This window comes from Mustela erminea, chromosome 5 (assembly GCF_009829155.1).
Source record: "Mustela erminea isolate mMusErm1 chromosome 5, mMusErm1.Pri, whole genome shotgun sequence".
NCBI lineage: Eukaryota > Metazoa > Chordata > Mammalia > Carnivora > Mustelidae > Mustela > Mustela erminea.
The window spans coordinates 17,966,216-17,990,218 of NC_045618.1; the positions used below are offsets into that span (position 1 = coordinate 17,966,216).

The 24,003-nt window shown below is 52.9% G+C and overlaps 2 protein-coding genes across 2 annotated transcripts in view; one reads left to right on the forward strand and one right to left on the reverse strand.

The window, feature by feature from the left end:
- Positions 1 to 1,290: 1,290 nt before the first annotated feature.
- Positions 1,291 to 3,056, forward strand: PGPEP1L (pyroglutamyl-peptidase I like). Its single transcript, XM_032342167.1, has 2 exons — positions 1,291 to 1,530; positions 2,283 to 3,056. The coding sequence occupies exons 1-2, from the start codon at positions 1,298 to 1,300 to the stop codon at positions 2,530 to 2,532; spliced, it is 483 nt and encodes a 160-aa protein (XP_032198058.1). The 5' UTR covers positions 1,291 to 1,297; the 3' UTR covers positions 2,533 to 3,056.
- Positions 3,057 to 6,497: 3,441 nt separating this feature from the next.
- Positions 6,498 to 24,003, reverse strand: part of IGF1R (insulin like growth factor 1 receptor) — a 301,355-nt gene continuing 283,849 nt past the window's right edge. The window contains exons 20-21 of the mRNA XM_032342166.1: positions 21,708 to 21,842; positions 6,498 to 13,937 (exon numbers count right to left, since the gene is read on the reverse strand). Coding sequence (XP_032198057.1) covers positions 13,556 to 13,937; positions 21,708 to 21,842 — 517 coding nt within the window. The 3' untranslated portion in view covers positions 6,498 to 13,555. The remainder of the gene's footprint in view (positions 13,938 to 21,707; positions 21,843 to 24,003) is intronic.

The following is a 24,003-nucleotide window of genomic DNA, read 5'->3' on the forward strand; positions in this document are numbered from 1 at the left end:
GGGGGCCTTGAGGGGCAGGAACTGTGACTCTCCTGCTGGCCCCTCACCAGCACATGAGCTCCTTGAGGGCAGGGTCCAGGCCCACAGAAGACCCTGGGAATAGAGTGAGTGACCCAAGAGTTAGCTTTTCAGGGTTATCCCATTAGGGTGAGTCTACATGCTTCTTCGTGCAGGAGCTGTCCAAGCTGGGCCTGAACAGTGACAAGAACATAGAGCTGCGGATTCTCCAGCTGCCTGTAGATTACAGGGAGGTGAAGCAGAAGGTCACCAGAATCTGGGAAGATCTTAAACCGCAAGTAAACGATGGCTGGGGAGGCAGTGAAGCTGGGGGATTGGGGTCAGAGATGATGACGTGGTGGAGTCCCAGAACCTGTAAACACCTGGACCACCAGGTGTTGTCCCACCAGTAAGGTCCCAGCCAATTTTCTAAGGTTCTGGGTCTATTCATAAAAGTTTAAGCTGAAATAAAGAGTGGATCTTGGAAGAAGATTCTGGAGACAGGGAAGGAGGAAAAATAAATGGAATCTTTATTTTTTGCAGGGACTCATAGATAGTTTCGACCCAACCAATAAGCCCTTGGGTTAGGTCCCAGCCATGGCCATGCAGGGCAGGTTGGCTGTGAGGTGAAGCGAGAGACAAGGACCTTTTGCGCCTAGAAGGGAGGCTGGCAGGTGGCTCATCTGGGGAGGTCCCATCTTCATCACACCCAGCCTTTTTTTATCTGAACAGTCATTATATAAAAAAAATTGGTACAAATGTCCAAAAAATAGAAAGTCCTGATGATGAGGTTAACACAACACACACCACCAAACCATTAAGACAACTGCCCCAGGTGTTTTGATAAAACGCAACAAGGCTATTTTTCAAAGAGGAAAAATAATCAGCTCAAAAAATCCCAACAATATTTTATTACACTGTTCCTTCCTTTACTAGAGTTTCATAAAAGAGAGGGGAAAGGGGAGTTTCCTGGGAAATGGTAAGCTTCCCCTGTGCTAGTCTTAGCTTCCCCCACCCCAGGGAAAAGAAGGGGAAATACATCACCCGTCAAGAATATTTGCCCCTATAAAAGTAGTTAAACTAAATGTCACATGGGTTTCTATCCGGTTGTTTTGCATTCCCGCACATTCATGGTGGGGGGAGGGGGGGAAGAGTCGGCAGGGAAGCCCGGAGGTGTGTGCCAGATCGGCGCTTTGTCATGCTTTGCACCCCGTGCTCTTGCCGGGCTTGGCCCTTCAGCCATAACCGGGGAGCAGAGCAGGCCTCAGTTTCCCTAATCTCTTGGCCGCCGCACGGATGGATGCAGTTCGTTGTGCACGTCGGCATGGACACCTCCGCCAAGGCCATCATTCTGGAGCAGTGCGCCAAGAACCGGAGCTACCAGGACGCCGACATCCGGGGCTTCCGGCCGGCACGCGGCGAGTGCCTTCCGGATGGCCCGGAAGTGATCGCGTCGGAGGTCAGCATGAAGGCAGTGCGCAAGCGCATCGCCGTGGAGGGTGTGGAGGTGATCTTTTCTCGAGATGCCGGCAGGTACCTTCTGTGGGTGTTGGGTAGAGGAGGGGAAACGACCACAGCGCGTCCTCCGACCAGGGTCTCTCCCCGGATGTCCCCCTTCCCCACGGGAAGGCCATCCTGCGGGGTCCAGCTGGGCACTTGCTCACGCGGTGCCACCCCGGGACGGGGGGGTGGGGGGGCTCCTGCAGACCACCGAGCTGTTGTCCCCGCCCCGGGTCTCTGGTCCAAGGCCCCCGACCCCAGCCTTTGGTGCTTGGATAGAGAAGAGATGGGAAGGCATATTTTGAGAGCCACTGACGTTTGTGGATGCTTTGTTTTTCTCTATGGCTGCCCAGGTTGTGAGTTAGCTATGGTGATTTAGCCCCACATAGAGATGAATTTACCTTGGTTCCTCCAAACTCTGACCCGCCGGTAGATAGTTTCTCCACTCCACTCCCCCACCACTCCCCAAGAATGAATAAACAAGTGACTCAGTAGACATGAATGAAAGGGGTTCGGGTGTAAAAGTGTTTTGAACTAGTTGCTTGAAACTCTGGTCCTTCCCAGGCTCTGCTGCTTGCTGATTGTGGGACCGTGAGAACAAGAATCCGTCGCTCCCCGGTTCATTCCCCGCAACTCTTCTTTCTAAGGCAGAAGAACAAAACCTAAATCTCCCTGGGTGGCAGTCTTCGTGCTTTGGGGATGCTGCATTGTCCCTTATGCTCACACTTCCCTGGGATTAGAGGCTGGCTCAGGGAGTAGTAACACGGCATTTCATGTGGTTGCAGATACGTCTGTGATTACACCTATTACCTGTCTTTGCATCATGGAAATGGGTACGCGGCCCTCATCCACGTGCCTCGGTTATCCCTTTGGTTCCCAGCCAGGCTGCTGGGCAAAGCCTTGCAAGTCATCATCCAGGACATGCTGGAGGAGCTGAGAAAGCCTGAGCTTGAAGCCTCGTTCGTAGAAAACTCAACCGTGGCGATTCCAGCCCAGGGGAACCAATTGGGGGACTGCTCCTTTAGAGAAAATTAAATGTTTCAATCCTGTGTGCAGAGTTCAGCTGTGCTTTGAGAGACTTTTAAAAAATGGCTTGTAAAACAGTTTACACGAGGAAAAAAAGCTCTGAATTAGCCCAACGAAATCACAAAGGGTTATTTTATTGTCAGAAGAAAGAAGAACACTCTGAAAGGCAGACATTTCACAAGGGATTAACTAGCTTCAGTTATGGTTTTCATGACAATAAAATGAAATCCTAGTAATTTTTTTTTTTTTTCTTTTAAAAAGACTGCGCAGGGGCCTGTGGAATCCTGCCCAGATTGCTAAGACCGCAGACCTGCTGGGCAGAGCTGCATGTGGTGGGTTGATCTGTGACCAGCTGGCCAGGGGGAAAAACGGGGGCGGGGAGCAGCCGCTTGGTACCCCCTCCCTGGCTTCTACCCTCATGCATCAAGTGCCGTGTGCTGCTTCTGCTCCTTGAATCTCTACAGTTTGGTTTTTCTTTTTCTACTCTTTTTAGTAGTAAAATTGTATTTAATATACAACATAAAATTTACCCTTTTAACCGTTTTTCAGTGTTTATGGACATTCACTTGCACAGACATCACCACTGTCTATCTCTAGAACTTTCTCAGCATCCCAGACTGAAACTCTGTCTCTATTAAACAACATCCCTCCCACTCCCCCTAGCCATTGGCAACCATTATTCCATCCTCCATCTCTGAATTTGGCTACTCCAAGGACCTTGTATAAATGAATCATACTCTTTGTCCTTTTGTGACTGGTTTAGTTCACGGAGCACATCTTGGAGGTTCATCCATGTTGTAGCTTGTGTCAGAATTTCCTTTTTTAGACTGAGTAATATTTCATTTTTGTGCAGACCACATTTTGTTTATCCAGTCATCCTTTGGTGGACACTGGGTTGCTTCCACCTTTTGGTTCTGGATCATAAGGTGTTCCTACATTTATGGTTTTGAGGGTCCGCCATGTTGCTTTCCATGGTGGCTGCACTATTTTATATTCCTAGCAGTCGTGTTTGGTCTTAAAGCAAAGGATAATAGCCAGGTTTGGCTTCTCTGCCAGGTTGGGTGCTATCCTTACCTTTTAGAACCAGAATCTCCCCTTTCCAGCCACCATGTTGCCTTTGGGCAACGCTTCCCTGGCTCTGAGTGCCAAACTGCTCAAAGCAAGGTTTTGCTTGTCTAAAGTTTTCTGGGGGCAAATATCCATTGAGATACATTGGTTTTTGGAGGAAGGGGTTGATGATGAGGTTGATGCCACCCTTTGGAGGAAGATGGCAGTGGCTAAGCTCTGGGAAATTTCTTTTTTTGTTTTTGTTTTTGTTTTTTTAATTTTTATTTATTTATTTTAAAGATTTTACATTCATTTGACAGAGATCACAAGCAGGCAGAGAGGCAGGCAGAGAGAGGAAGGGAAGCAGGCTCCCCGCCAAGCAGAGAGCCCGACGTGGGGCTGGATCCCAGGACTCTGGGATCATGACCTGAGCCGAAGGCAGAGGCTTCAACCCACTGAGCCACCCAGGCGCCCCACCTCTGGGAGATTTCTTACGGTGCTGTGCTCACAGCTTTCACTTTAAGTTTTTTTGTTTGTTTGTTTATTTTGTTTTTAAAGCATTGTTTATTCTGTGTCCAGATTTTTTCACTATAAGGAAAAGCATTTGCCAGTTAACAACAAAGGAACCAGGCAGACTTTGCTTGTTTTATCATTAGCTCTCTAGCATACTTGAGCCTTTGGTACAGACTATACAGGACCCCTTTTGCAAATGAAACTGGCTTAGTTGACATGAAACAGATCAGAGTCCCTTGGAGCAGATCAGAGCTGGCCAAGTGGGATGGGATGGCCTGGCCAGCACGTGCAGGTCCGGCTGCACAGTTATAAATGCAGAGATCCTTCTGTATTTGGAGGCCAACACCTGCTACCGAGAGCCCTGTCCCCCTCCCCCACTGTAGCTTCCCTTTCAGGCCAGGGGCAAGCAGGGGGCCTCAGGACCCTGCTTCAGAGTTATTTCAGATTACTTGGCACCAAACCATACACATTTTATAGACTTTTAGATGTCATCTGGTGAGGAAGCCCAGAGCTCCCTCTTGATGCACGTCTCCGTGGTCTCTCCCTGTGTGACCTCCGGTGTTCATGAGGACGATTCCCAGAGGGCCCGGGTCCCTCCCAGGCTCAGCGGCCGTCCACTCACCCCTGTGGCTATGTCCTGGGGTCTGTTCACCTGTGGCTGGGATGCGGTGGTTCAGAGTCCCTTTGAAAGCTGACCCCGTGTAAACAGGTTGAACCCTGGGTTGGTCACATACTAGTTGGTGGGTCTTGGGCAGGTCTGTGTGTTTGTTCATCTATTAAAAAAGACCAAAAAAAAAAAACCCAAAAAACACTTTCTTTGCCAAGTTGTGAGCACCTGCTGAGAGAAGGGATGTGCGAGGCGGCCAGCGGTGAGCGCACGCTCTACACGCATGCGCCATACCGAGTATGCGCTCCTAGCCGGACCGCCGAGGCCAGGTTACGGAAACGGCCCCGCTGGCTCTGGGGTCTCGGAGCGGCGTGCTGGGGGGAGGCGCTGGCGTTTGTAAGGATTCAGCACCTTCAGCCTGGGAAGAAACTGTGCTGCTCCCGGCAGAGCACGGGTGCAGAGTGCACCGCGGCTGGCCGGAAGCACGGCGTGTACCCACACGGGACACTCCTAGTGCCCACCTCCCCAGCAGCCCACACGCCCGTCGGAAAGGAGCCTGGAGACTGCTCCTGTCATCTAGGGCCAGTCGGTCGAGGTCGAGGGCCGGCCGCTCTGTGACAAGCAGAAACCCCGGGGCCACCCCGAGAACTTGAGAGTCCTTGCTCTTAAAAAGGCCTTTTGTTTTTAGGTCCAAATATATGTGAGACTGACCAGATCTGAAATAACTATAGCCTTTGATTTACTTCTACTGCCTACACCTTGCTGTTTAGCCCTTTATACGGTGGCCTTTGTTTCTGGAGTAGAGTTTCCGGCGATCCAAGTTCAGTGAAATGGTCAGCTTGCATCCTCCCCGCTTCCCCATGTGTCTGCGTGTCTCTGGTCTGATTCCAGAACACTTCCAGCTTGTTTCCTTTGAACATACATTCATACTTCTTACTGTGGCCATTTCTCCCAGCAGTAAAACAATGCCTGGATTGTAGAGGCCTTGGGACAGGCCAAGATCCTCAGTTAGAAAGGAACGTTCTGAACACCTCCCGCGAGCCGTAGCCTGTGCACGCTTGCTTGCTTCTGACCTGCATCCCGAGCAGGTGTGCTGGCTGCAAGGCACCAAAAAGGACAGGGAAATGGGAAGTGTGAGTCCTTTGTCCCAGAGTCACCTACAGCAAACCTGCCCGGGCCTGACTTCTGTCAGTGGAAGATACAGCAGAAGTCTACAGATCAGTCAAAAATGAAGTACAGATTTCTGTATCTTATGTATTCAAATTTTCTTCGAGCTGATTTAATGGAGTGAGAAAGCGAATAGCTTCCCTGTCTTCACCAGCAATTTGCATGCTGAGAAGGTTCAGCTGTCAGAAAGCAAGCAAAGCCTTTCCGCAGAACACCTCCGAGCGACATGTGTGAACACACGGGCCACACGTGGCTCGGCTTCCCTGCCTCAGAAGCCTCCGATTCTTCCAGAAAGGGAGGGGAACCAAATCAGACACCAAAAATGCATACAGAATTCTTTTATTTAACTTAAACCATGTAGTACTTTAACTACTAGAAAAAAGCAGAGTAAGAGAAACTAAAGTTGCCTTAGCTTCAGCCATTCAAAATAGACAAAGTTTTTTTTTCATAATGTAAAGAATCCAGAGTATATCGCAGTAACAGGAATAAATTCTTACAACAGAATATACAAAAACATTTTGAAATTTTTTTCATCTACTGATTTTTTTTTATAAACAAGAATTTTTTTTTTTTTAGGAATAATTTGTACACAGAAAGTCATTTATGTAACAAATTGGCCATGTTATTACCTTTTTTCTTTTTTTTTTTTTTTACTTTTTTAAAAAACTTTTTTTTAAACAAGGAAACTCAGAAAATGCATTATTTGCGATGCATCCATTCCATTGCGCCTTCTGGTTTAATTCTCTTTTTTTGTCCCAGAGGTAGACATACTCTGGCAAACCTCTCACCTCAACCTCACTGGCTTAGAAAGCAGACAGGTGTTTTTGCCAAGCATCTGTTCCACCTGTGGCTGTATATATGCAACGCCAAACATCTCAATGAACAGTTGAACAAAAAAAACCCTAATTGTTTCTGGACCTTTCTCCCATGTAGTGCAAAACATCCAGATGTTTCTACTGATGGAGATTTTGTGGAGAAGTGTAGACATGGCCAATAATCCATTGGGGGCTAGAGGAAATGGAGCCCGACTGAAACATATTTGTATGTGTGTGTGTGTCGTTTTTACTTAAACGGACTTGGTTTGGACTGGAAAAATGTGTCTTCAGTGTTCTGCCGTAAATAAAATAAATAGGGTTTTTTTGTTGTTGTTATAACAAAGCACAAATCACGGTATGAGGCATGTAAGCAAACGGCCTGTGTGCACCAGAATTATCATCGTTCGCATGATAAGTCTGTATGCTGTGATCACTGTGAAACCATCAGCTGTGTCATCCAGGCTTTCCCTCCCCAGGCATTGCAGGACAATGGTGACAATCAGCCGCACCCACCAGATGCGCACTGGGCCATGGCTGCTGCTGGGCTGCAACACCTCTGCTGTGTCCTTGGCCAATGAGGTTCTTTCAGTCTGTTAAAGTAGCTACACTCCAAAGGGAAATGACCAGTAAAAGATGATCCCCTTCCCAACCAGAGGGTTCTGGAAGACCAAGATACTGAAGATACAGAACTACTTCTTAAATCATCATCTTTCCTTTGTTATAAGCTAGGGCACAAAGCATGGAGGAAAAGAGGGTGAACCATGGCCTGGGTCAGGGAGAATCTTTTTTTTTTTTCCTTTTTTTTTTTTTTTTTTGGCATATTGTAAAGCTAGCTAGGAAACAGGTGTCCTAAAAAAATGATCACAAACACACATTTGCACACACAGAGGAAAAAAGTGTCTTTAAATTATTTTCGGCAATTATAAACTACAAACATTTTATAAAATTATTCTATGTTCTTACAAAAATGCAATGAAACATTTAATTAGTTCTTGTAAACCAGATCTTCGTCAACTGACTACCCGTAATCTACTGGACTTGAGAGCCCTATTGAGAACGCTAATGAGTGACTAATTAGAACAATGTTTACCAGAAAGATGTGGACACACACAAACGTGGACATACAGATGAGTGATCATTATGTTCTTGCATAAACAAAATAAAACAAACCCTAAAGTCATGCCCCAGAACTGACAACTGACAGGTGTGGTGCAGTTCGTTCTTGACCGATTTCACTGAACTCTGCGACAACAGTGTCCAAAGGAGGATGTTCGGTTTCTTTGCCGAAACCCAATGCCCACGGGTGACTGTTGAGCCTTGATGTGGTCTGATACCTTCAGAAACCATCAGGTTCAAAACATGGCCCATCCTTCTTCCCAGGCCCATACCCTTCTGCTCGCCAGTCTTTGCTTGGCATCACATCACATCCCCATTACAGTGGTTTCTTACTGCCCCATCATCCCACCGTCAAGGATTGTCCAGTCTGCTTTTTCTCTAAGTGATCAACGAGTCATCTAAGCTGGAGGCCCGAGATGAAACCCTCTGGCCTGTCCAAGGTCTGTATCTTCAGCATCTCTGGCAACAGAGGTTCAATCTAGACAACATCCTCTCTTGAAATTCTCATTTGTACCACCGACTAGTCAGAGGGGAGTAAAAAAGGTTGACTTTCATCACAGGTGCTTAGAGGCTGGATCTGGTCCATATCGCCCAATGCTGCTTAGCCCAGGAAATTAAAAAACAAAAAACAAAAACAAAACCAGCTGACAAACACAAAAGTAACAGTAACAAAAGAACAAACCCCAAACCTTAAATGTATTAGTGGGACCTGCGGGGATGGGCCAGGGCATACTGTGGAGCATTACTGCCAACCGGAGGGTGCCTATGTTTTGGAAGGGAGTTGCTTTTGATGCAGGCCGCCCGAGGGGGACCCAGCAGTGACAGCTGCGGGTCTTGGACCAAGCACCCTAGGCTCCTCACCCATCTGAGCTCGTGTGACCTTGCCACGACAGCAGCGTGCATCACGCCCCGCCACCTGCCCGCAGAGGTGAGCTGCTGACAAGAGGCTTTGGTGGAACAAACTGGCCTAGAGTTCGGCTTCAGACTTGGCTCGTACATATGTTATCCCAACCGGAGCTCATCACCTCCTGCCAAGCATTTTGCCGTCGGGTAGTTCCACAATAAGCACTTTTTAATTAATTAATTAATTTATTTTTCAGATTTTACCAAGCCACGTTTCCTCCCATGGAAATGTTGTCCCAGGTCCTAAGGAACAGGCTGGAAGGAGAGGCCAGCATTGGCCACGAACACGGTCTTCCGTCTTCCACGGAGGAAGCGCGTTCCAATTGTGTGTCAAACGTCATGACATCCCATAGAGGAGAGCTGGGTGGTCTGGGTCTCGCACAGCTGAAGTTCGACAGTGTCTCCAGAATTCACCAGCTCCTGCTGCCTCGGGGAAGGGCCGTGTGTGCTAATGTTTTAATGCTCACATCAATCCAATGATGTGCCTCAGTGGTTCACGTCACTTCAAGCAGTGTGAGCTGCTGTCAGAAGGAGGTTGCATGGAAAAATGCCACAACTCAGCTTGATTAGATTATTTGGAGCATACAAAAGAGAAAAATCAAGAAGAGGTGGGAAAATCAGCATAAAATTAGGCGAGAACTGTGGATAGATGATGCCTTGGGATAGTCAAGGTGGGTGGTTTGGTCCAGTAAAATGACTGCACCATCACACAAGCAAAATTTTCTTTTATTTAAGTGTTTCTGAAGCATTTGTTATGATGGGCACTACACTATTCGTGTTTTCTTTCTACTTAAAGAAAAACCACCTACGTAAAACAAAAACAAAAGGACACCAACAACTCGGACAGTTGAAACAAAACCCTTATAACCAGCTGAATGATCTGTAGAAATCCAGTTGTGGAAACCGGTAGGTATGTGCAAAAGAGGAGCGGCCACTATTCCAAGGGGTCACCTACAGTGTGGAAGAAGAAAACCCTGATCCAACAGTATTTCTCAGTGACCTCACGATGCCAGGGGCCTTGGGAAAAGAGGGTAGTGTTCTCGCAGGGGAAAGGGCACTCCCGAGCCCAGCCGCAGCGCTAGAACTGAAAGGAACCATCCCTGCTTCGGGAAAACCCCCACCACCTTTCCCAGGTCGAGTCACCAGTGCCTGTGAGAGCAGCTGCTGGAATCGGGACACGCGCCCTTCACCCGTGTGAGCAGCAGGAGGATGAAGGCACAGCCCTGGCGGGAGGCGTGCCACCCCAGAAGGAGGCTGGGCGCTGACCACCGGCCCTTTCCAGCCCGAAGGTTTGGTCTCTGTTTTCCCCTGGGGGAAGAGGAGATGAGGGCGAAGCTGCGGAACAGTCTGGGGTGGGGCGGGGGGGCTCCCGTTCTCTGTACATCCTGAATGGGACCGGCTGGCAGGTCAGGAACCTCTACCTTCCCGCACAGGAGGACCGGCAGACCGAGCTCTCGAAAGGGCTGTTGTGGCTGCACCACTGAACTTGACCCAGCGCTGTGAGAGCACGTCCCCACCTCGGGCAGGCCTACCCACGGCGGCCGGAGCAGCGACCCAAATCCAAACATGGCACCTTTCTGGGTGGGACTCTAACCCAGAGACTGCCGGCCTGCCCTCCCCACCACCCCACTCCCCGGGTGCTGCCTGCCCTTCACACCTAGAAGACGAGCGCTCTCCCAGTGACAGAATCTGTCTGTTGTCGGAGCTGCGCGAAGTCCCTTTCAAAGCCGGAGAGCCAGGGGAAGCCAAGCGGCCTCCCCGTGGCTCGGTCTGCTCGTCTCCCAGCAGCGTGCGGGCGCCCCGGGCCGGGAGGAAGGAAACCCTAACACCTCACAACCTCTTAGGAAACCAAGTTGGGAGAAGAAGAACAAAGGCAACACCAAACGAGACATCGCAGGAAAAGGCAAGTGGTCTGACATCTGACACGGGAGGAGAGGCGTGTTAGTGTTGCTTCGACCCCGGGATACGGCCTGGCCTCCCCCTGCCTCGCCTGGTGCGTGTGGCCTGTGGTGTGGATAGAGGTTACTGGTATCAACGGCATATTGTCAGGTGCTGAGAAATGTGAGATGTATTGTTTTGTATATATACACATATAAAAAACAAGAGTGAGGTAGATAAATGTTTGAAAACCAAAACCAAGGAAAAAAAAAAAAAACCCAACAAAAGCAAAAAAAAAAAAACCAAAACCCAAAAACTGTCCTGTCTTACACACACACACACACACAAAAACCCTTTTCTCAGTATTTAAATTCATAATGGGGCTTCTCTACAGTGATTGAAACTGGTATCACAAAATAAATTAAAAGAAAACTCCTACATATAATACCTTCTTAATTAACTTTCTTTTTTCTCATTTTTTTTTTTTTTAAGGGAAAAAACTATGGGACAGAGGCTAGAGAAAATTGTAGGACTGAAGCTACCGACAAGCAGGAAAGCACTACACACTTGCTTTCTCGTGTTTAATCTCCAGTCACAACTAGCAATCATCATATTCGAGCTTTGTGTCTACTCATAATTTAAACATTTCCATCCCAGAAGCAACTCGTGTGCTGTCATCACTCTGGTGAGAAGTGCTAAAAACTAAACAAAACAAGACCCCCGGGCCCCGAGGACTTGGATTCCTGGCCAAGGAAAAGCATGCCAGTGCCAGGGCTCCGGTCCCCTGGGAGCGAGCATGGGGCTCCCCAGCCACCACGGTGGTGCTTGCCTCGACCGGGCCCTCCAGCCGCCAGACCTGGTAGAGGGCTCGCCGCCAACCTGAGGAGGCTGCCCCTGTGGCCCCTTCACCGCCGGTGCCAAGGAGGGGCCTAGGGATTTTCGGGTTCTAGAGACAGGTAAGTCAGTCTGGAGGGTGGCGGCGGGAGCCGCAGAGGGGCCCACTAGACCACGCCCGCTGCACCCTGGGACTCAGCAGCTGTTTCTCGTGGGATGGAAGGATTAAATATCCATAAAAAAAATAGTAACCCAAATGCCTAGTGTCTGCAGTTAAAACTGCTGTTGTACCCAAGAATTAAAAAAATAGATATATGTGTGTCACAACCAAAACAAAGGTGAGGGAAAGAGAAGGTGAGACTTTCCAACAAAGGCGACTAGAAACACTGAACAAGGATGTGTGAAGTATTTAACCTTTTTTTTTTTTTTCTGACCTGAGTTTGTATCGTGTCTTGCACTGTAACAGACCCCAGCGCCGTGTGGGAGCAGGCCGAGGAGCGGGGTGCCGCCCGCTGCCCGCCTGCGTCCCTCGCCAGCCTCGTGCCCACAGAGCCTCCGGGATAGAACATAACTAACGGGTGCGGGGAGCGGGGAGGGGAGGGTGTATTTATAAAAAGGCATCAAACAGTTCATGGCAAATTATGTTATAGAAGTATCAGTTACTGGGAAGAGAGGAAGAAAGTCACGCACGCTAGTACAAAGCATAAGAAGTTTCTTGGAGTGAGCAGAAAGGGAAGAAGGGTAGACCTGAAGGTTTTCATAGATTAAATCCACAAAGATAAAGGACAAAAAAAATAGCAGCTTTTTTTTTTTCTGTACAGACGTATAGATGAATATCTGAACCGTAAAAAAGTTATAAAAGTGACATTAAAGACGATGTGTATGCAAATGTTTCATGGTCTAACATAGAACTGTAAGACCCATGAAGAAGTCCTAGTAACAGAGAAAATATCAACAAAGCTTAGAATGCTTGAATCCATTTACTGCTTTTCTTCTTACTGTTGTGGTGGTGTTTGAATTTCTTTCCTTGCAAACCTGCATGAACAGTTGGGCTGAGTCCCTGGAAACCCCTTCCCATCTGCGTCCTGGGGGGCCGGGAACCGGTGGGGTGGGGGGCGGCCGAGGTGGGGGGACAGGAGACTGGCACGTGGACGACCTTTCCTCAAAGCCTGTCTGCCAGGCTCTCGACAGGGCCTATTTTCTCCAGAATTCCTGGGGGCTAGCAGGTGGGGGGAGGGTGGGGAAGAGGGGTTTCAGCCTCTCCCAGTCTCCACTGAGAGAAAAATCCCATTCTGTCCACTTCCCCCAAATAATAACCTAGTCAAAAAGCAACTGGACCTGTGTGAACGCAGGACTGGAAAAGAACACCAGGGGCGATCAGATGGAGTGTGTCCTCAACGTGGCTCCTAAATGGTGTGACTAGCTACCGTGCTCGCCCCATGCCTCTGGAAACAAGGAAACAGGTGCCGGGATCGGGAGGGAGGAAGTCGAGGGTTTTGGCAGAATCTGGCAGCATTAAAATGGTAACAACCTCGAATGCATGATGGCCCTTTGTCAATTTCATATGTCCCTAAAAAGGTGAAAGATACAGTTAAAAATATTCCGTCTCAACGTGTTTTTTGTTTTTGTTTTTTTTTTATAAAGACCTACGGTGACAGGCAGGTGTGTATGGGGGCGGGGGGGCAATGTGGGGCCACAGGGAGGGACGGCCAGTTCCTCAATCTGATCGAAAGGGTGTCCCAGCTGGGCTTGCGGCAAAGGTTTTTCCATTATGAAGCAGAGAGAAAGAGAAAGGGGAGAGAGAGAGGGAGGGCGGGAGACAGGTCTGAGAGAAGTGAGGAGTGACAGGGAAAGCGTGAGGAGACTCGATTCTCGAGTGTTCTGTTGCTATTAAGTGTTGTCGTTAAGGTTCTTAAAGGCCCATGTCAGTTAAGGGTTTGGGTAGGGAAATAAAAAGCTGCTTGCATATTGAAAAAAGGAACATCCCAAACGTGTTTACTGCAGAGAAGCCGTCTCCCGTGGGCAGCACTGGCAGTTCTGAAGATCCACTGAGGTACAAGAGGCTGTGAATAGATTGTTCGAACTCTCTCCCCCCACCCGCCGCCCGGCGTGTGCACACGTTACTGTTTGCACGGGATCCGGGATCCCAGGATCAGCAGGTCGAAGACTGGGGCAGAGGCAAGGCCCTCTCGTTCTTGCGTCCCCCGTTCATGTGCGCGTAAGGCTGTCTCTCGTCGAAGCTGGCTCGGAGCACCAGCACGCCAGGGCCTGGGCCGTTCTCGGCCTTGTGTCCTGAGTGTCTGTCGGGCAGCGGCAGGGAGGACGAGGAGGCGGAGGGGTCCAGGGGGACGCTCTCCATGTTCTCGGGCTCCAGGTCCAGCTCCTCCGGCTCGGGCGGCTTGTTCTCCTCGCTGTAGTAGAAGGACACCTCCCGGAAGCCGGGCTCCATCTCCTCCTTGACGCTGCTGATGATCTCCAGGAAGGAGGGCCTCATCTTGGGGTTGTACTGCCAGCACATGCGCATCAGCTCGAACCTGAGGTGAGGACACATGGCACATGGGCCCCGCCGCCAACGGGGGCCCCAGCCCAGCCACCTCCCCGGGCCACTCGCCGTGGTCCCCCGGCCACACGCAGAGACCCCGGGGGCGCTGCCGCCTCTCTGAGCCTCTGCCTTTCTCTCTCGATGGCCCGAGGAGCCTTCAGCTTCCCCTGTCCCATGTCCTACCATGGCTTTCGCTTCACCCAGGACCCAGGACCCTTCTCGGGGCAACACCTAAGCGCTCGTTCCCCGAGGAGGACAGATCTAGGTGTTATGGTGACAGTGCTAAGACATAAAAAGAGCGGTGCCTGGGTGGCACAGTGGGTGAAGGGTCTGAGACTCGGTTTCAGCTCAGGTCATGATGTCAGGGCCATAGGCTCGAGCCCCGAGTCGGCCTCTACTGTTCGCAGGGAGTCTACTTCAGATTCTCTCTCCCTCTGGCCCTCCCTTACTCTCTCTCTCTAAAATAAATATTTAAGAAAGAAATAAAAATTTAAAAACCTATACAGAATTCTGTTTAAAGCATCTCTTATAGCCACGGATGGAACATTATTTCCGGAATCAGGGCGCAGGAAACCTCTGGTGTCTCGGTAACAAGGGTTAGAAGCGATCGCAACTATCCCGACAGTGAGCTCTCTCTTAATCCCACCTCTGCTATTTCTAGGTTTCCTTCGGGGGCTGGGGACAGCCAGCAGGGGGCCTGCAGAACAGGCAGTGGGGCAGTGCGGCCACAAGATGGAAGGAGCTTGTGTTCCAAGTTGCCCCGGGGTCCTGTCCAGCGCCACCCAGGCTGCCTGGTGCGCACCCCACCACGCAGAGCCTGCCCTCGGATCCAGGCTGCACTGAACTAAGTGACAGTTCCAGCAAAGACCTGCATCCAGAGCCCAACAAGGCAGGAGGTGCCGGTGGAGGAGGCAGCAGACACGGTGTGACGCCCATGTGGGGACTCACCAGCCGGACCATGACGACATTTGGGTTGCAAACCTCTGCAAAACCCTCAGCGCCACGTGACCACTGGGAGTCTTCCTGGCAATGGGACGGGGCCCCCAGAGAGCCATAGCCTGTGCCCGGAAGGAGACAGGAGGAATGGGGTGGTGGAGCCAGCCGACCTAGGGGACACCTGGGCTTTGACAGTTCAGGATGGCCGGGGGGAGGAGGGGATGCTTCTGATTAACCCACAACCGAGACAGACCCAGCTGAGTAGACCTTGGGAGTGGAAAGGAAGGTGACGGAGCGAAGAACCAGGCCAGACCCAGAGATGGAGGAGGCCACGGTTCCGAGAAGGGCTTGGCCTGTGGCCCTTTCTTGCGTGAGCTGGAAGCAAAAGAACCTTCCCTCCCCACTGGTGTTCTTGCCAGAAAAGTTCTCTGTAAAACTTCTAGCTAAAGAGATGCTTTTCAATAAAGATGGCTCCATGGAACTCCCCATATTTGGGAAGCACGGAGACTCCCAGATTGGCTTCTGGCCTTCCTTCGGGCTGACCATTTGATGGACAGAGCACTTGCTTGTGTCTGGCCCCAGGGAAGAAGCCAGGGGAGAAGCCCGTGGGACCCAGAACCCAGTCTGCAAAGAGAATGCTCCTTAGCTGATGGCCCCAGCTACCTAGAAAGAACTGGGGAAAAGATGTCAAGTCGTTTGGAGGGAAAAGGATGTGTCTTTGAGGGAGGGTGGACATAGGAGAGAGGCTTTCCGCTCATGTTGCTACCTGTTTTTGTAAACCGTGTTTTATTGGACCAGCCACACCTATTTGTTTACATGTGTCTGTGGCTGCTTTCAAGGGACAACTTCTAGTTGAGTAGCTGGAAGAGAGACTGGCCTAGAAGCCCAAAATATTCACCGTGTGGCCCTATACAGAAAACGTCTGCCACCCGTCCTCCGGCAGAAAAATATCTGGAAAAAATGTGAAGCCTGACCTGATTGCCCCCTCCCCACACTACCCCTAACCCCTCGGCCACACCACTCACCGCTTGGCAGGACTGACCCCCCAGTTCATGCGCTCAGTGACACACACGGGGTGGCAGGCAGGGTTGGATACACGTGAGCTGCCTTCCTCCTCCCGAGCCTGGGAAGCAGGCGCCTCAGAATATGTGCCCATTTCGTAGCTGAAGAAGTGGAGGCACCAAGAGATTCCATGATCTGTGCGAGCAGTGAGGGTGAACGGGGTGGGGTGCTCCCCTGGAGAGGAGGGCTGGGCTTTGAGCAACACCCACCTCAGGAAAAGGGGCATTTTCTCAGCCTCAACAAAAGCAACCCTGGTCTTCCCAGGAGACCGGGTGCCTTTCCTCTGGTCACAGGTGCTCTGGGGGATTTGCACTGATAAACAGGGAGCTCCTGCCTTGGGTCCCCTGGCAAGCACGCCCACCTTCCCTGACCAGAGGAAAAGGACCCCCCTCCCCTCGCCCCCCAAATAAGTCAGGCCATAAATACACAGGACCCCTCTCTGTGGCTCGGCTGCAATTTCCTCTCTGGCTGACTGACTTGTCCCTGAATAGAAGCGCAGCAGGCCAGGAACACGTGATGAGCGCTGGCTCAGGGCTGCTGGGGTGGGGGCTGGGGTGTGTGTGTGAGGAGGTGCCACTGGCAGGGGAGTGACTGGAGTGACATCAGCACAAACAAGCCATGTGATGCCTCTCTTAACCCATCCCGGAGTCACAGCCCTTCCAGGGCTGCCCATAAAAGGAAGTCTTTTTCACTCTGTAGGATCCCAGACCTTGTTTACACTATCTCCACAAGAAAACTTTCCAGTAGGCTCTAGAAGGATTTATGGGCTGATAAACCTCTTCTTTAAAAAAGCACATGTTTTACAACTATTTGGCTTTGGTGAGGCCGAGCCGTCCTCTCCCGGATGCCCTCTTCTGGGGGCCGGGGAGGGGTATGTGCGGACCCTTTACCTGGGGCAGGAGGAGATCAAACGGGGCTGCTGGCTGCCCTGCCTGGCGGGGAAGGGTGAAGCCGTGTAAGGGAGCCCAGGGTGGCCCCGGGGGGTGGCGTGAGGGAACAGCGACGACTGGCTCGCTCCCTCCCATCCCGCACACTGAGGGCCCCGGGGTCGCACCCTACTCTCGGCCCTGCAGTGCACACACGCGGCTTGTGAGCACAAGCCAAGCAGTGAGATGCAGCGCGGCCTCCGTCCATGCGGCCACTGTCGCAAAAAAGACCAGATTCCAGAAAGGCCCGGAAGGGCTAGGTGAGCCCCTCCTCCACCTCCTCCTGGCAGCCTGGAACAGCCAGGATTGTCTCGTGAGCCTCTTCTCAGCTGGGGCCAGCAGTGGGACAGCAGGACCGCTGGACCCCCCCCACCCCACCCCACTCTGTCTTCGGGCCGAGATCAAATGCAGGGCCCAGGTACCCCGAGACAGCCCACGGTCAGAAGGCTGCGCAGGCGAGGATGGCCATTCCTGACTGTCCGGATTCTACTCCGGCGCCCGAGTCCCACCAAAGCAGCGTGGATCACCGGCGCCAAGGGAGCCTTAACTGGCAGAGCCTACTGAATCCGTTTCAGGTGGGCTCAAAAGTTCAAATTCTGGCTCACGTGCTGTAGACCGCCCCTGACAACTGTCTGGACATATGACACTGCGGAAGTGTTACTGAAGACCAAACGGCTTCTTGGCCCACGGCTTACGACTCCAAGCGTCCCCTCTGCTCGAGCTCTAGCCTGCGGCATGAGAACCCGGTCCCGCCGCCCCGCTTCCAAGAGCTAGGACCCGGCCTTGCCACCATCTCTGGGGTGTCAGCAGTCCGCATGTAGCCAGAGGGACGCAAGGACATTTGTGGTGTAAGTACAGAGCCGTGAGATGGGCTGTGTCATTGATTTAAAATGCGAACCACCGGCGAACCACGAACCAAAGCTGATCTCGTGCCCCTGGTTAAATTAATTCAAACGGAGTCTCAGCATTAAGACTACCAAGCCTGGATGGGACTCTATGTGGCTTGGACCACTCCGCCTTTCCTCGAAGCCACGGTGCACCTGGCCACTGGGGGACGGGTGTACCGGCCACTGCAGAGCAGTCCACCTCACCTGCCTGCGCGGACACTGAGCTGAGGGCCCCCGGCAGCCTCTGCTTCTCCCCCCCAACCCCTGTTAACACACTGGGGCCCGTTCAGACCCCTGGAGCCACACCATCGAAGGGTCCCTCTCCCACATGGAGGCCCCGCAGGGCTTTGGGGCAATTCCCAAGAGCTCAGTGACTCGACTCTCCTCTCCTCTGGGAGAAACAGGAGTCCGTCCTTGCCATGCCGGTGACCAAAGATGTCCTCTCCCAGAACCCTCCTTCACCCAGGCTCATCGATACGTTCAAGCCCACCAGACACTCCCTATACAAGCAACTTGCCTCCTTTCATTTTGTTATTTTCTTAGAAGGGAGAACAATCCGCCAAGGGGGGGCGGTTCTGGATGGCAAAGCCGGAAATGCCTCGTGAATTAAACATCTAATATCCACCGGCAACCTCTTTGTGTGAGTTTCCTGGTCAGTTCGTGCTGGGAACAGGAAGTGCGCTGCCTTTCCCGCGGCAGGTGGGCTGCTTCCCACGCCTATTAAATTAGTATCAAAACTCCGGTCACCGGGAGGTAGCTCAACTCTAGGAGTCCTACAAGTTTCTCAGCAGCCAACATTTATCCCAAAGAGGAAGCTCGAAAACAATACCTCTCCTCCCACCACCCCCAAACCGCGTGAACGCAATGCACACGTGCTTTCTTGGACTGTCTCTGAGCTTGCTACCACGCCACGGGCTCCAGCCACCGCCTCTGTCCTGCACCAGACACCTGGATGCGAATTCAGTGCGCATCACTCCTTGTGCTCCATGACTTAGATTTCCGCTCTGAAGGAAGACCTTTCTTATAATGCACTGACAAGAATATGGCAGCCACACCGTTCAGAGAGAACAGCCCCCAGTGACCGCCCCCGCCCCCACCGCCGAGCAGGCCCCCTGTAATCTCCAGCCACATCACGGAGGGCTGCCCTCACGATGTTAGGCGGGAAAGGCGACCATGGTTTCTGCTCTGCTCTGGAATCATTTGCTTTAGGGCAGGGGAGGCAAGCTACAGGTGCTTGTGGCCTACTGGCTGGTTTTGTAAGGCCTAGGAGCTAAGAATGGTTTTTTATACTTTTATGTGGTTTAAAAAAAAAATCAAAATAAGAATATTTTGTGACGCGAGGAGTACGGGAAATTCAAACTTCAGTATCTCCAAACCAAACTGTCCGGGAGCACAGCCGTGCCCAGTCGTGTGGCACATGTGACGGCTTTGGCTCTGTGATAGAGGTGAGTGGCTGTCACTGCGACCGTGTGGGCCCCTGGAGCTGGAAAATATTTCCTCTCTATCCTTCCAGAGGAAGCGTTTGCTGAGCCTGCTCAGGGAGAAGTCAGCTGCCTGGCACCTGGCCTCATGGGGTGCCACCTTGCAAGTGGGTCCCAGCCCTGGTCAAGCCCACTGTAGACAGCGGCCTTGGGCGGGAGACTCAGGCTGCAGCTGGCCAGCTTCCGCCTTCAGACACTCTGTGGGATGGCAAATGCTAATCATTGTTTTCAATTCTTAAGTTTGGGATAATGTCCTGCAGTGGAAAACTGGTACGGGTACAGGTCGGGAGAGGGAGCGTTTCTACGCTAGGCAAGAAAATGCACTAAGTGACTTTTTTTTTAAAACTAAGTGACCTTTGAGTCTCTTCTAACTTTGGGTCCTGAAGTCTAAGAGGCTAATTGGGAAGGTTCTTGAGGGACCTGGGAAACCCCGTTGCCTCCCACTCTGTCTCCGCCACCCTTTCCCCACCCCCCACCATTCACACTGCCCACTGAGAAGAGGAGCCTCCCGTCACTGGTGGGCCTACTCTGCACCCCAGGTTGAGGACCATGCGAAGTTCCCATGCTGGGCCCAGGCTCGGATGACCAGTGGGTTCCCCTGTCCCACCACACACACACACACACACACACACACACACACACACACACGAGCAATGCAAGGGTGCTGCTTTCCCTATGGCAGTGGTAGGTCCTCTCTCATACTTCCATGCAAACTGTCCATGGGCTAGAATGGGCTTCAGCTGAACAAACATTCACAAGCAGCAGCTAAAGGGCACAGGGCCCAGCTAATGTGCTCCCCAGCACAGGGATGCCACACTGAGTCACCCCCAGTCCCCAGGCCCTGCAGCTGGGCAGTCAGGGCCATGGGAACAAGGCTTCCCACACCTCCAAGGAGCTAGGGAGTCAGTTTTGGTAGCAACCCAGTCCTTCAGAAAAAAACACAAAAGCTTGGTTTGTTGATGGACAATGGTTTCTGCTTCCCAAGCTGTGGCAGCTGGACCCTAAGATGCTCCCCGAGATTCCTGCCCCTGTAACCCCTCACCTGAGTGCGGGTCGGACCGCGGATGACGACGGGATTTCCCTTGGCTATTTTAGTTTTCTCATCAGCTGACTCTGAGTTAACCACAAGGGAGATTATCTGGGGTAGATGTGGCTTAATCAGGTAAAACAAAAGGTAAAAGCAGTGGAGAGAGGGTTTCCTGGGTCTGAAGAAGTAAGCTGCTCAGGTGGGAGAAGACAGTCTCCAGAGGGTGACAGTCCCGCAGCCACAGGACTGAATCCTGCGGACAACCTGAGGGGCGTGGAGAGGGAGGCCCAGAGCCTGGGACGATGGTGGCCCCAGATTTCAGTCGGCTGAGACTGAGCAGAGGGGCCAACCCACCTGCGTCTGGATTCCTGCCCCAAGGAAACTGCTGAGAGACTCAAATGAGCGAGACTTTCAGGCTGTTGAGGCCAGTTTCCCTGGTTACCTGACAGGTATCTGCCTCATGTTTGCAAACCATCCTGCCGCTCGGAGGCAGCCTGAGACAGTGCTCACGTGAGGCAGATCTAGGGGGTCTTCCACATAGACACAGGCGCAGCCCCGCAGTCCCTCTGGGATCTTTCCTCACGTGAAGCCAAACAAGTCCTGAAAAGCACTTCTGGAAAATCCCTGAACTGGTCCCCAGGTCCGAGGTACTAGTGGTGGTAGCCTACCTTCCATCCACTGGGATCCAGAAGAATCTCCAGGCCCCACCTTCACGTGCGTGTTAAAACCAAGTGCACCATTCTCTACCTGTCCCTGTCCTGCACCCAACGACCCCGCCCTAGGCCACCTTCACAGCCTCCTCTGACTTGTTCCTCCTCCGCCAGACAGTGAGGCCCAGCCGCCTTCCGCAGCCCTGGCCTCCGACAGCTTCTCCTAAGTGCCGAGCAGCGAGGCCCAGGAGGCTCGAGGACGTTCTGCGTTAGGCTCCCCGGGGGTCACTGCCTGAAGCTCCAGGGAGCATGACCCTTGCATGGTTTACGACTTCTGTCTACGCTCAGCAGGGAGGACACCTGAGGGCAGCCCCGCGGCGGAGGCAAGTGCAGGTGCCAGTTCTTGCAGGCCTGCCCACCGCTGCGGGAGGCTCTGGAACGGGGTCAAGAGCGCTCACGGTCATGCAGGTATTCCCCATGACACCCCCTTTTTAAGCTTTGCAGGGAGAAGATGGGTAAGGATTGCTTTGGGCAAATACTCCACAGAGACGTGTGGCTTGAGAGGACCAGTGCCAACTGGTCCATCAGAACCCTAAGGGAGACGGAGGGAAACTGAGGCAGCCCCATGAAGGCACAGGTTCCCACCATCAAGAAGACCCTCTTCGAAACCGCCCCCCGGCCATCATGGCGTCCCGCCGGCCTGAGAGACTGGCTCCCAGAACTGCACCCCCCACCCCAGGTCATGGGTCAGGGAACATGGAGGGGGTGTGGCGGGAGCCCAGGGAGGACATACAGCATGTCGGGACAGTTGTCCGGCTTGTCCAGAAGGCCGCCCTCCATAACGAAGCGAAGGACCTGCTCGTTGGACAAGCCCTGGTAGGGCTGCTCGGCCAGCGTGGCGATCTCCCAGAGCACGACCCCAAAGGACCTGTGGGAGAGAGGGGACAACATGAGGGCTCCGAAAGGGGACCGCTGACCGTGCTGGCCCTGTCCGCCCAGCACCTTCCGGGCCCGGGGGCAGCCACCCGCGCGTCCTGCTGTGGGCCCGGCACTGGCAAGCTGTGCACGTCCGTCTCCCTCAGTTGCTGCTCAAGGCTCCTGCACAGGAGACACAGCCCTGGGGCACAGTGGAGGAAGCCAAAGGGCAGGGGGTTTGCAGGGGCCCCCGAAGGACTAGGAAGCACCTGAGCACTCCTGGGAAGCCCGGACAACCTGAGGTCAGGGCCCCAGCTGTGCAGTGGGCAGGACAGTCTCCCAAACGCACTGTATCCTGTAATCCAAAGCAGATCCCCAGGCCCTGCCGGGACCACGGGGCAGTGGGCTCGAACGCAACCCTAAGGACAGCCAAGCCGGTGAACGAGCTGCCCCGATTTGGGAAGCTGTACCCAAGTAGCTCTCAAGCCTGCCTGCAGAGTAGAGTCTCCTGGAGAGTTTTTAAAACACACGGTGCCTCGGGTCCCTGACCACAGTTCGGATCCCATCGGTCTGGAGTGCTGGAAAACTCACCGGGGATCCCCCAGGGCCAGTGGGGGGCAGTGGGGAGAGAAGCACTGGGGGGCTGTGGGAGCTGCCGGCCTGTGGGGGGCTCAGTCTCATGGCGGGGGTGGGGCCCCCGAGGGAGCGAGGAGGGCGGGACTGGCTGGTTTTGGGGCTCCCGGGCAGCTGGGCGTCCTTAGGCAGAGTTCAGCCAAGTGGCAAAGGGGCCAAGAAGTAATTCAGCAAGGGGAGCAGTGAGCGACTCTGCCAAGCATGCCGTCTGTCTGTTGGTTTAGAAGATCCAATGACCCGAAAACAAATTAAAATACATATACACGCACACCGAAAGGTCAGGCGGGTAGTGTTTAAAGAGGCAATGCTGTAATCTGCAGAGTAAAGGTGCCTTCCCGACACACACGGCCGGCTTGTGCAGCTTCTCCTCCGTCTGTTTGCCTTTACATTCAGTTCATTTTGGTGGAATAAAGCAGGCTCGCCAGCAGCCCATGGCCCGAGGGGCTTCCGATGGGACTCTGTGAGACCAGGGGTGCTGGCAGAGCCGCATGGAACATTCTGGGGCCCGGCGCTTCCCGCTCGGGATCCTGAGCCAGGAGGGGCTCAGACTCTACCACAATTGTGAGCGGAAGGCTTCTGGGCAAATTGCTGTTGAGAGCAGACGTGGGACATGAAGACAGAATCTTAGCAGAGGACGCACCCAACCCAAGGTCCTTTTTAATTTCCAGTGGCCAAGAGTCTTTAATGTTGCGTAAAGGACCTAGAAAAGCCAGAGACCGCAGAGGCCCCGGTGTGGCATTCAGAGGCTCTGCTGGGGCGGCCGGCCAGCTTCTCCATCAGCTTCGGCGGTGCGATCTCCTACTGCAGGGCACCTGGTCCCAGCGGCCCATGCCCCGGGGGCCACCGCTGCCACGCAGGGCAGCCCAAGAAACAGTCAGCTTGCCGTGTTTGCTGACTGCAGGCCGGGGGAGCATCTGTGAGCGTGGCTCCCTCCCGAGACACCTGTGCTCCGCAGGCCACAGCACTCACTGGCTCACTCACCGGCTCCTGTCTGGACCCTTCCAGCCGCTCTGGCTCAAGCTCCCAGTCACAGTCACTTGGCCGTCCATAAACTTCATGTGTCACAACCACAGTCTATCCCACAGCCCTGTTCTTCTGGCCTCACTGGGGCTGTCCACCCTGGGTCCCCTGTCCCTCCACCTCCTTGGAGCCCAGCACCACGCCCCAGGATTCCGTTGGGGCGCCAGCACCTGACTCCAAGCAGCCTCAGGCTTCAGCTGATGGGAACATCTTAAACCACAGTGCCGGGTCCCACTCCTGGGTCCTTCTGCCTTCAGCGGCTCTGCGGGTCTTTGCAGAACCTGAAGGATCAGGCCCAAGCCCCTGACACAGCGCTGGTCTCTCTCTCCCCAACCCCCCTCAGGGGAGTCCCACCGTCCTCCAGAAGCAGCAAGCACGTCCTGCCACCATGGCTTCCCCTGCATTCCCGCTGCCAGGAACCCGCACCCTCACGGCTCCAGCTGGGACAATTCATACTTTAAGGTGCCACACGACCTCATCTCTCCTGGCCAGGCTTCCATGACTCCAGTCCCTCAGGATCA

Coding starts and splice junctions, on each gene's coding strand:
- PGPEP1L (XM_032342167.1), top strand. CDS start 1,298: ATGCAGTTCGTTGTGCACGTCGGCATGGACACCTCCGCCAAGGCCATC. Junction 1,531..2,282: donor TTTTCTCGAGATGCCGGCAG/GTACCTTCTGTG, acceptor ATGTGGTTGCAG/ATACGTCTGTGATTACACCT.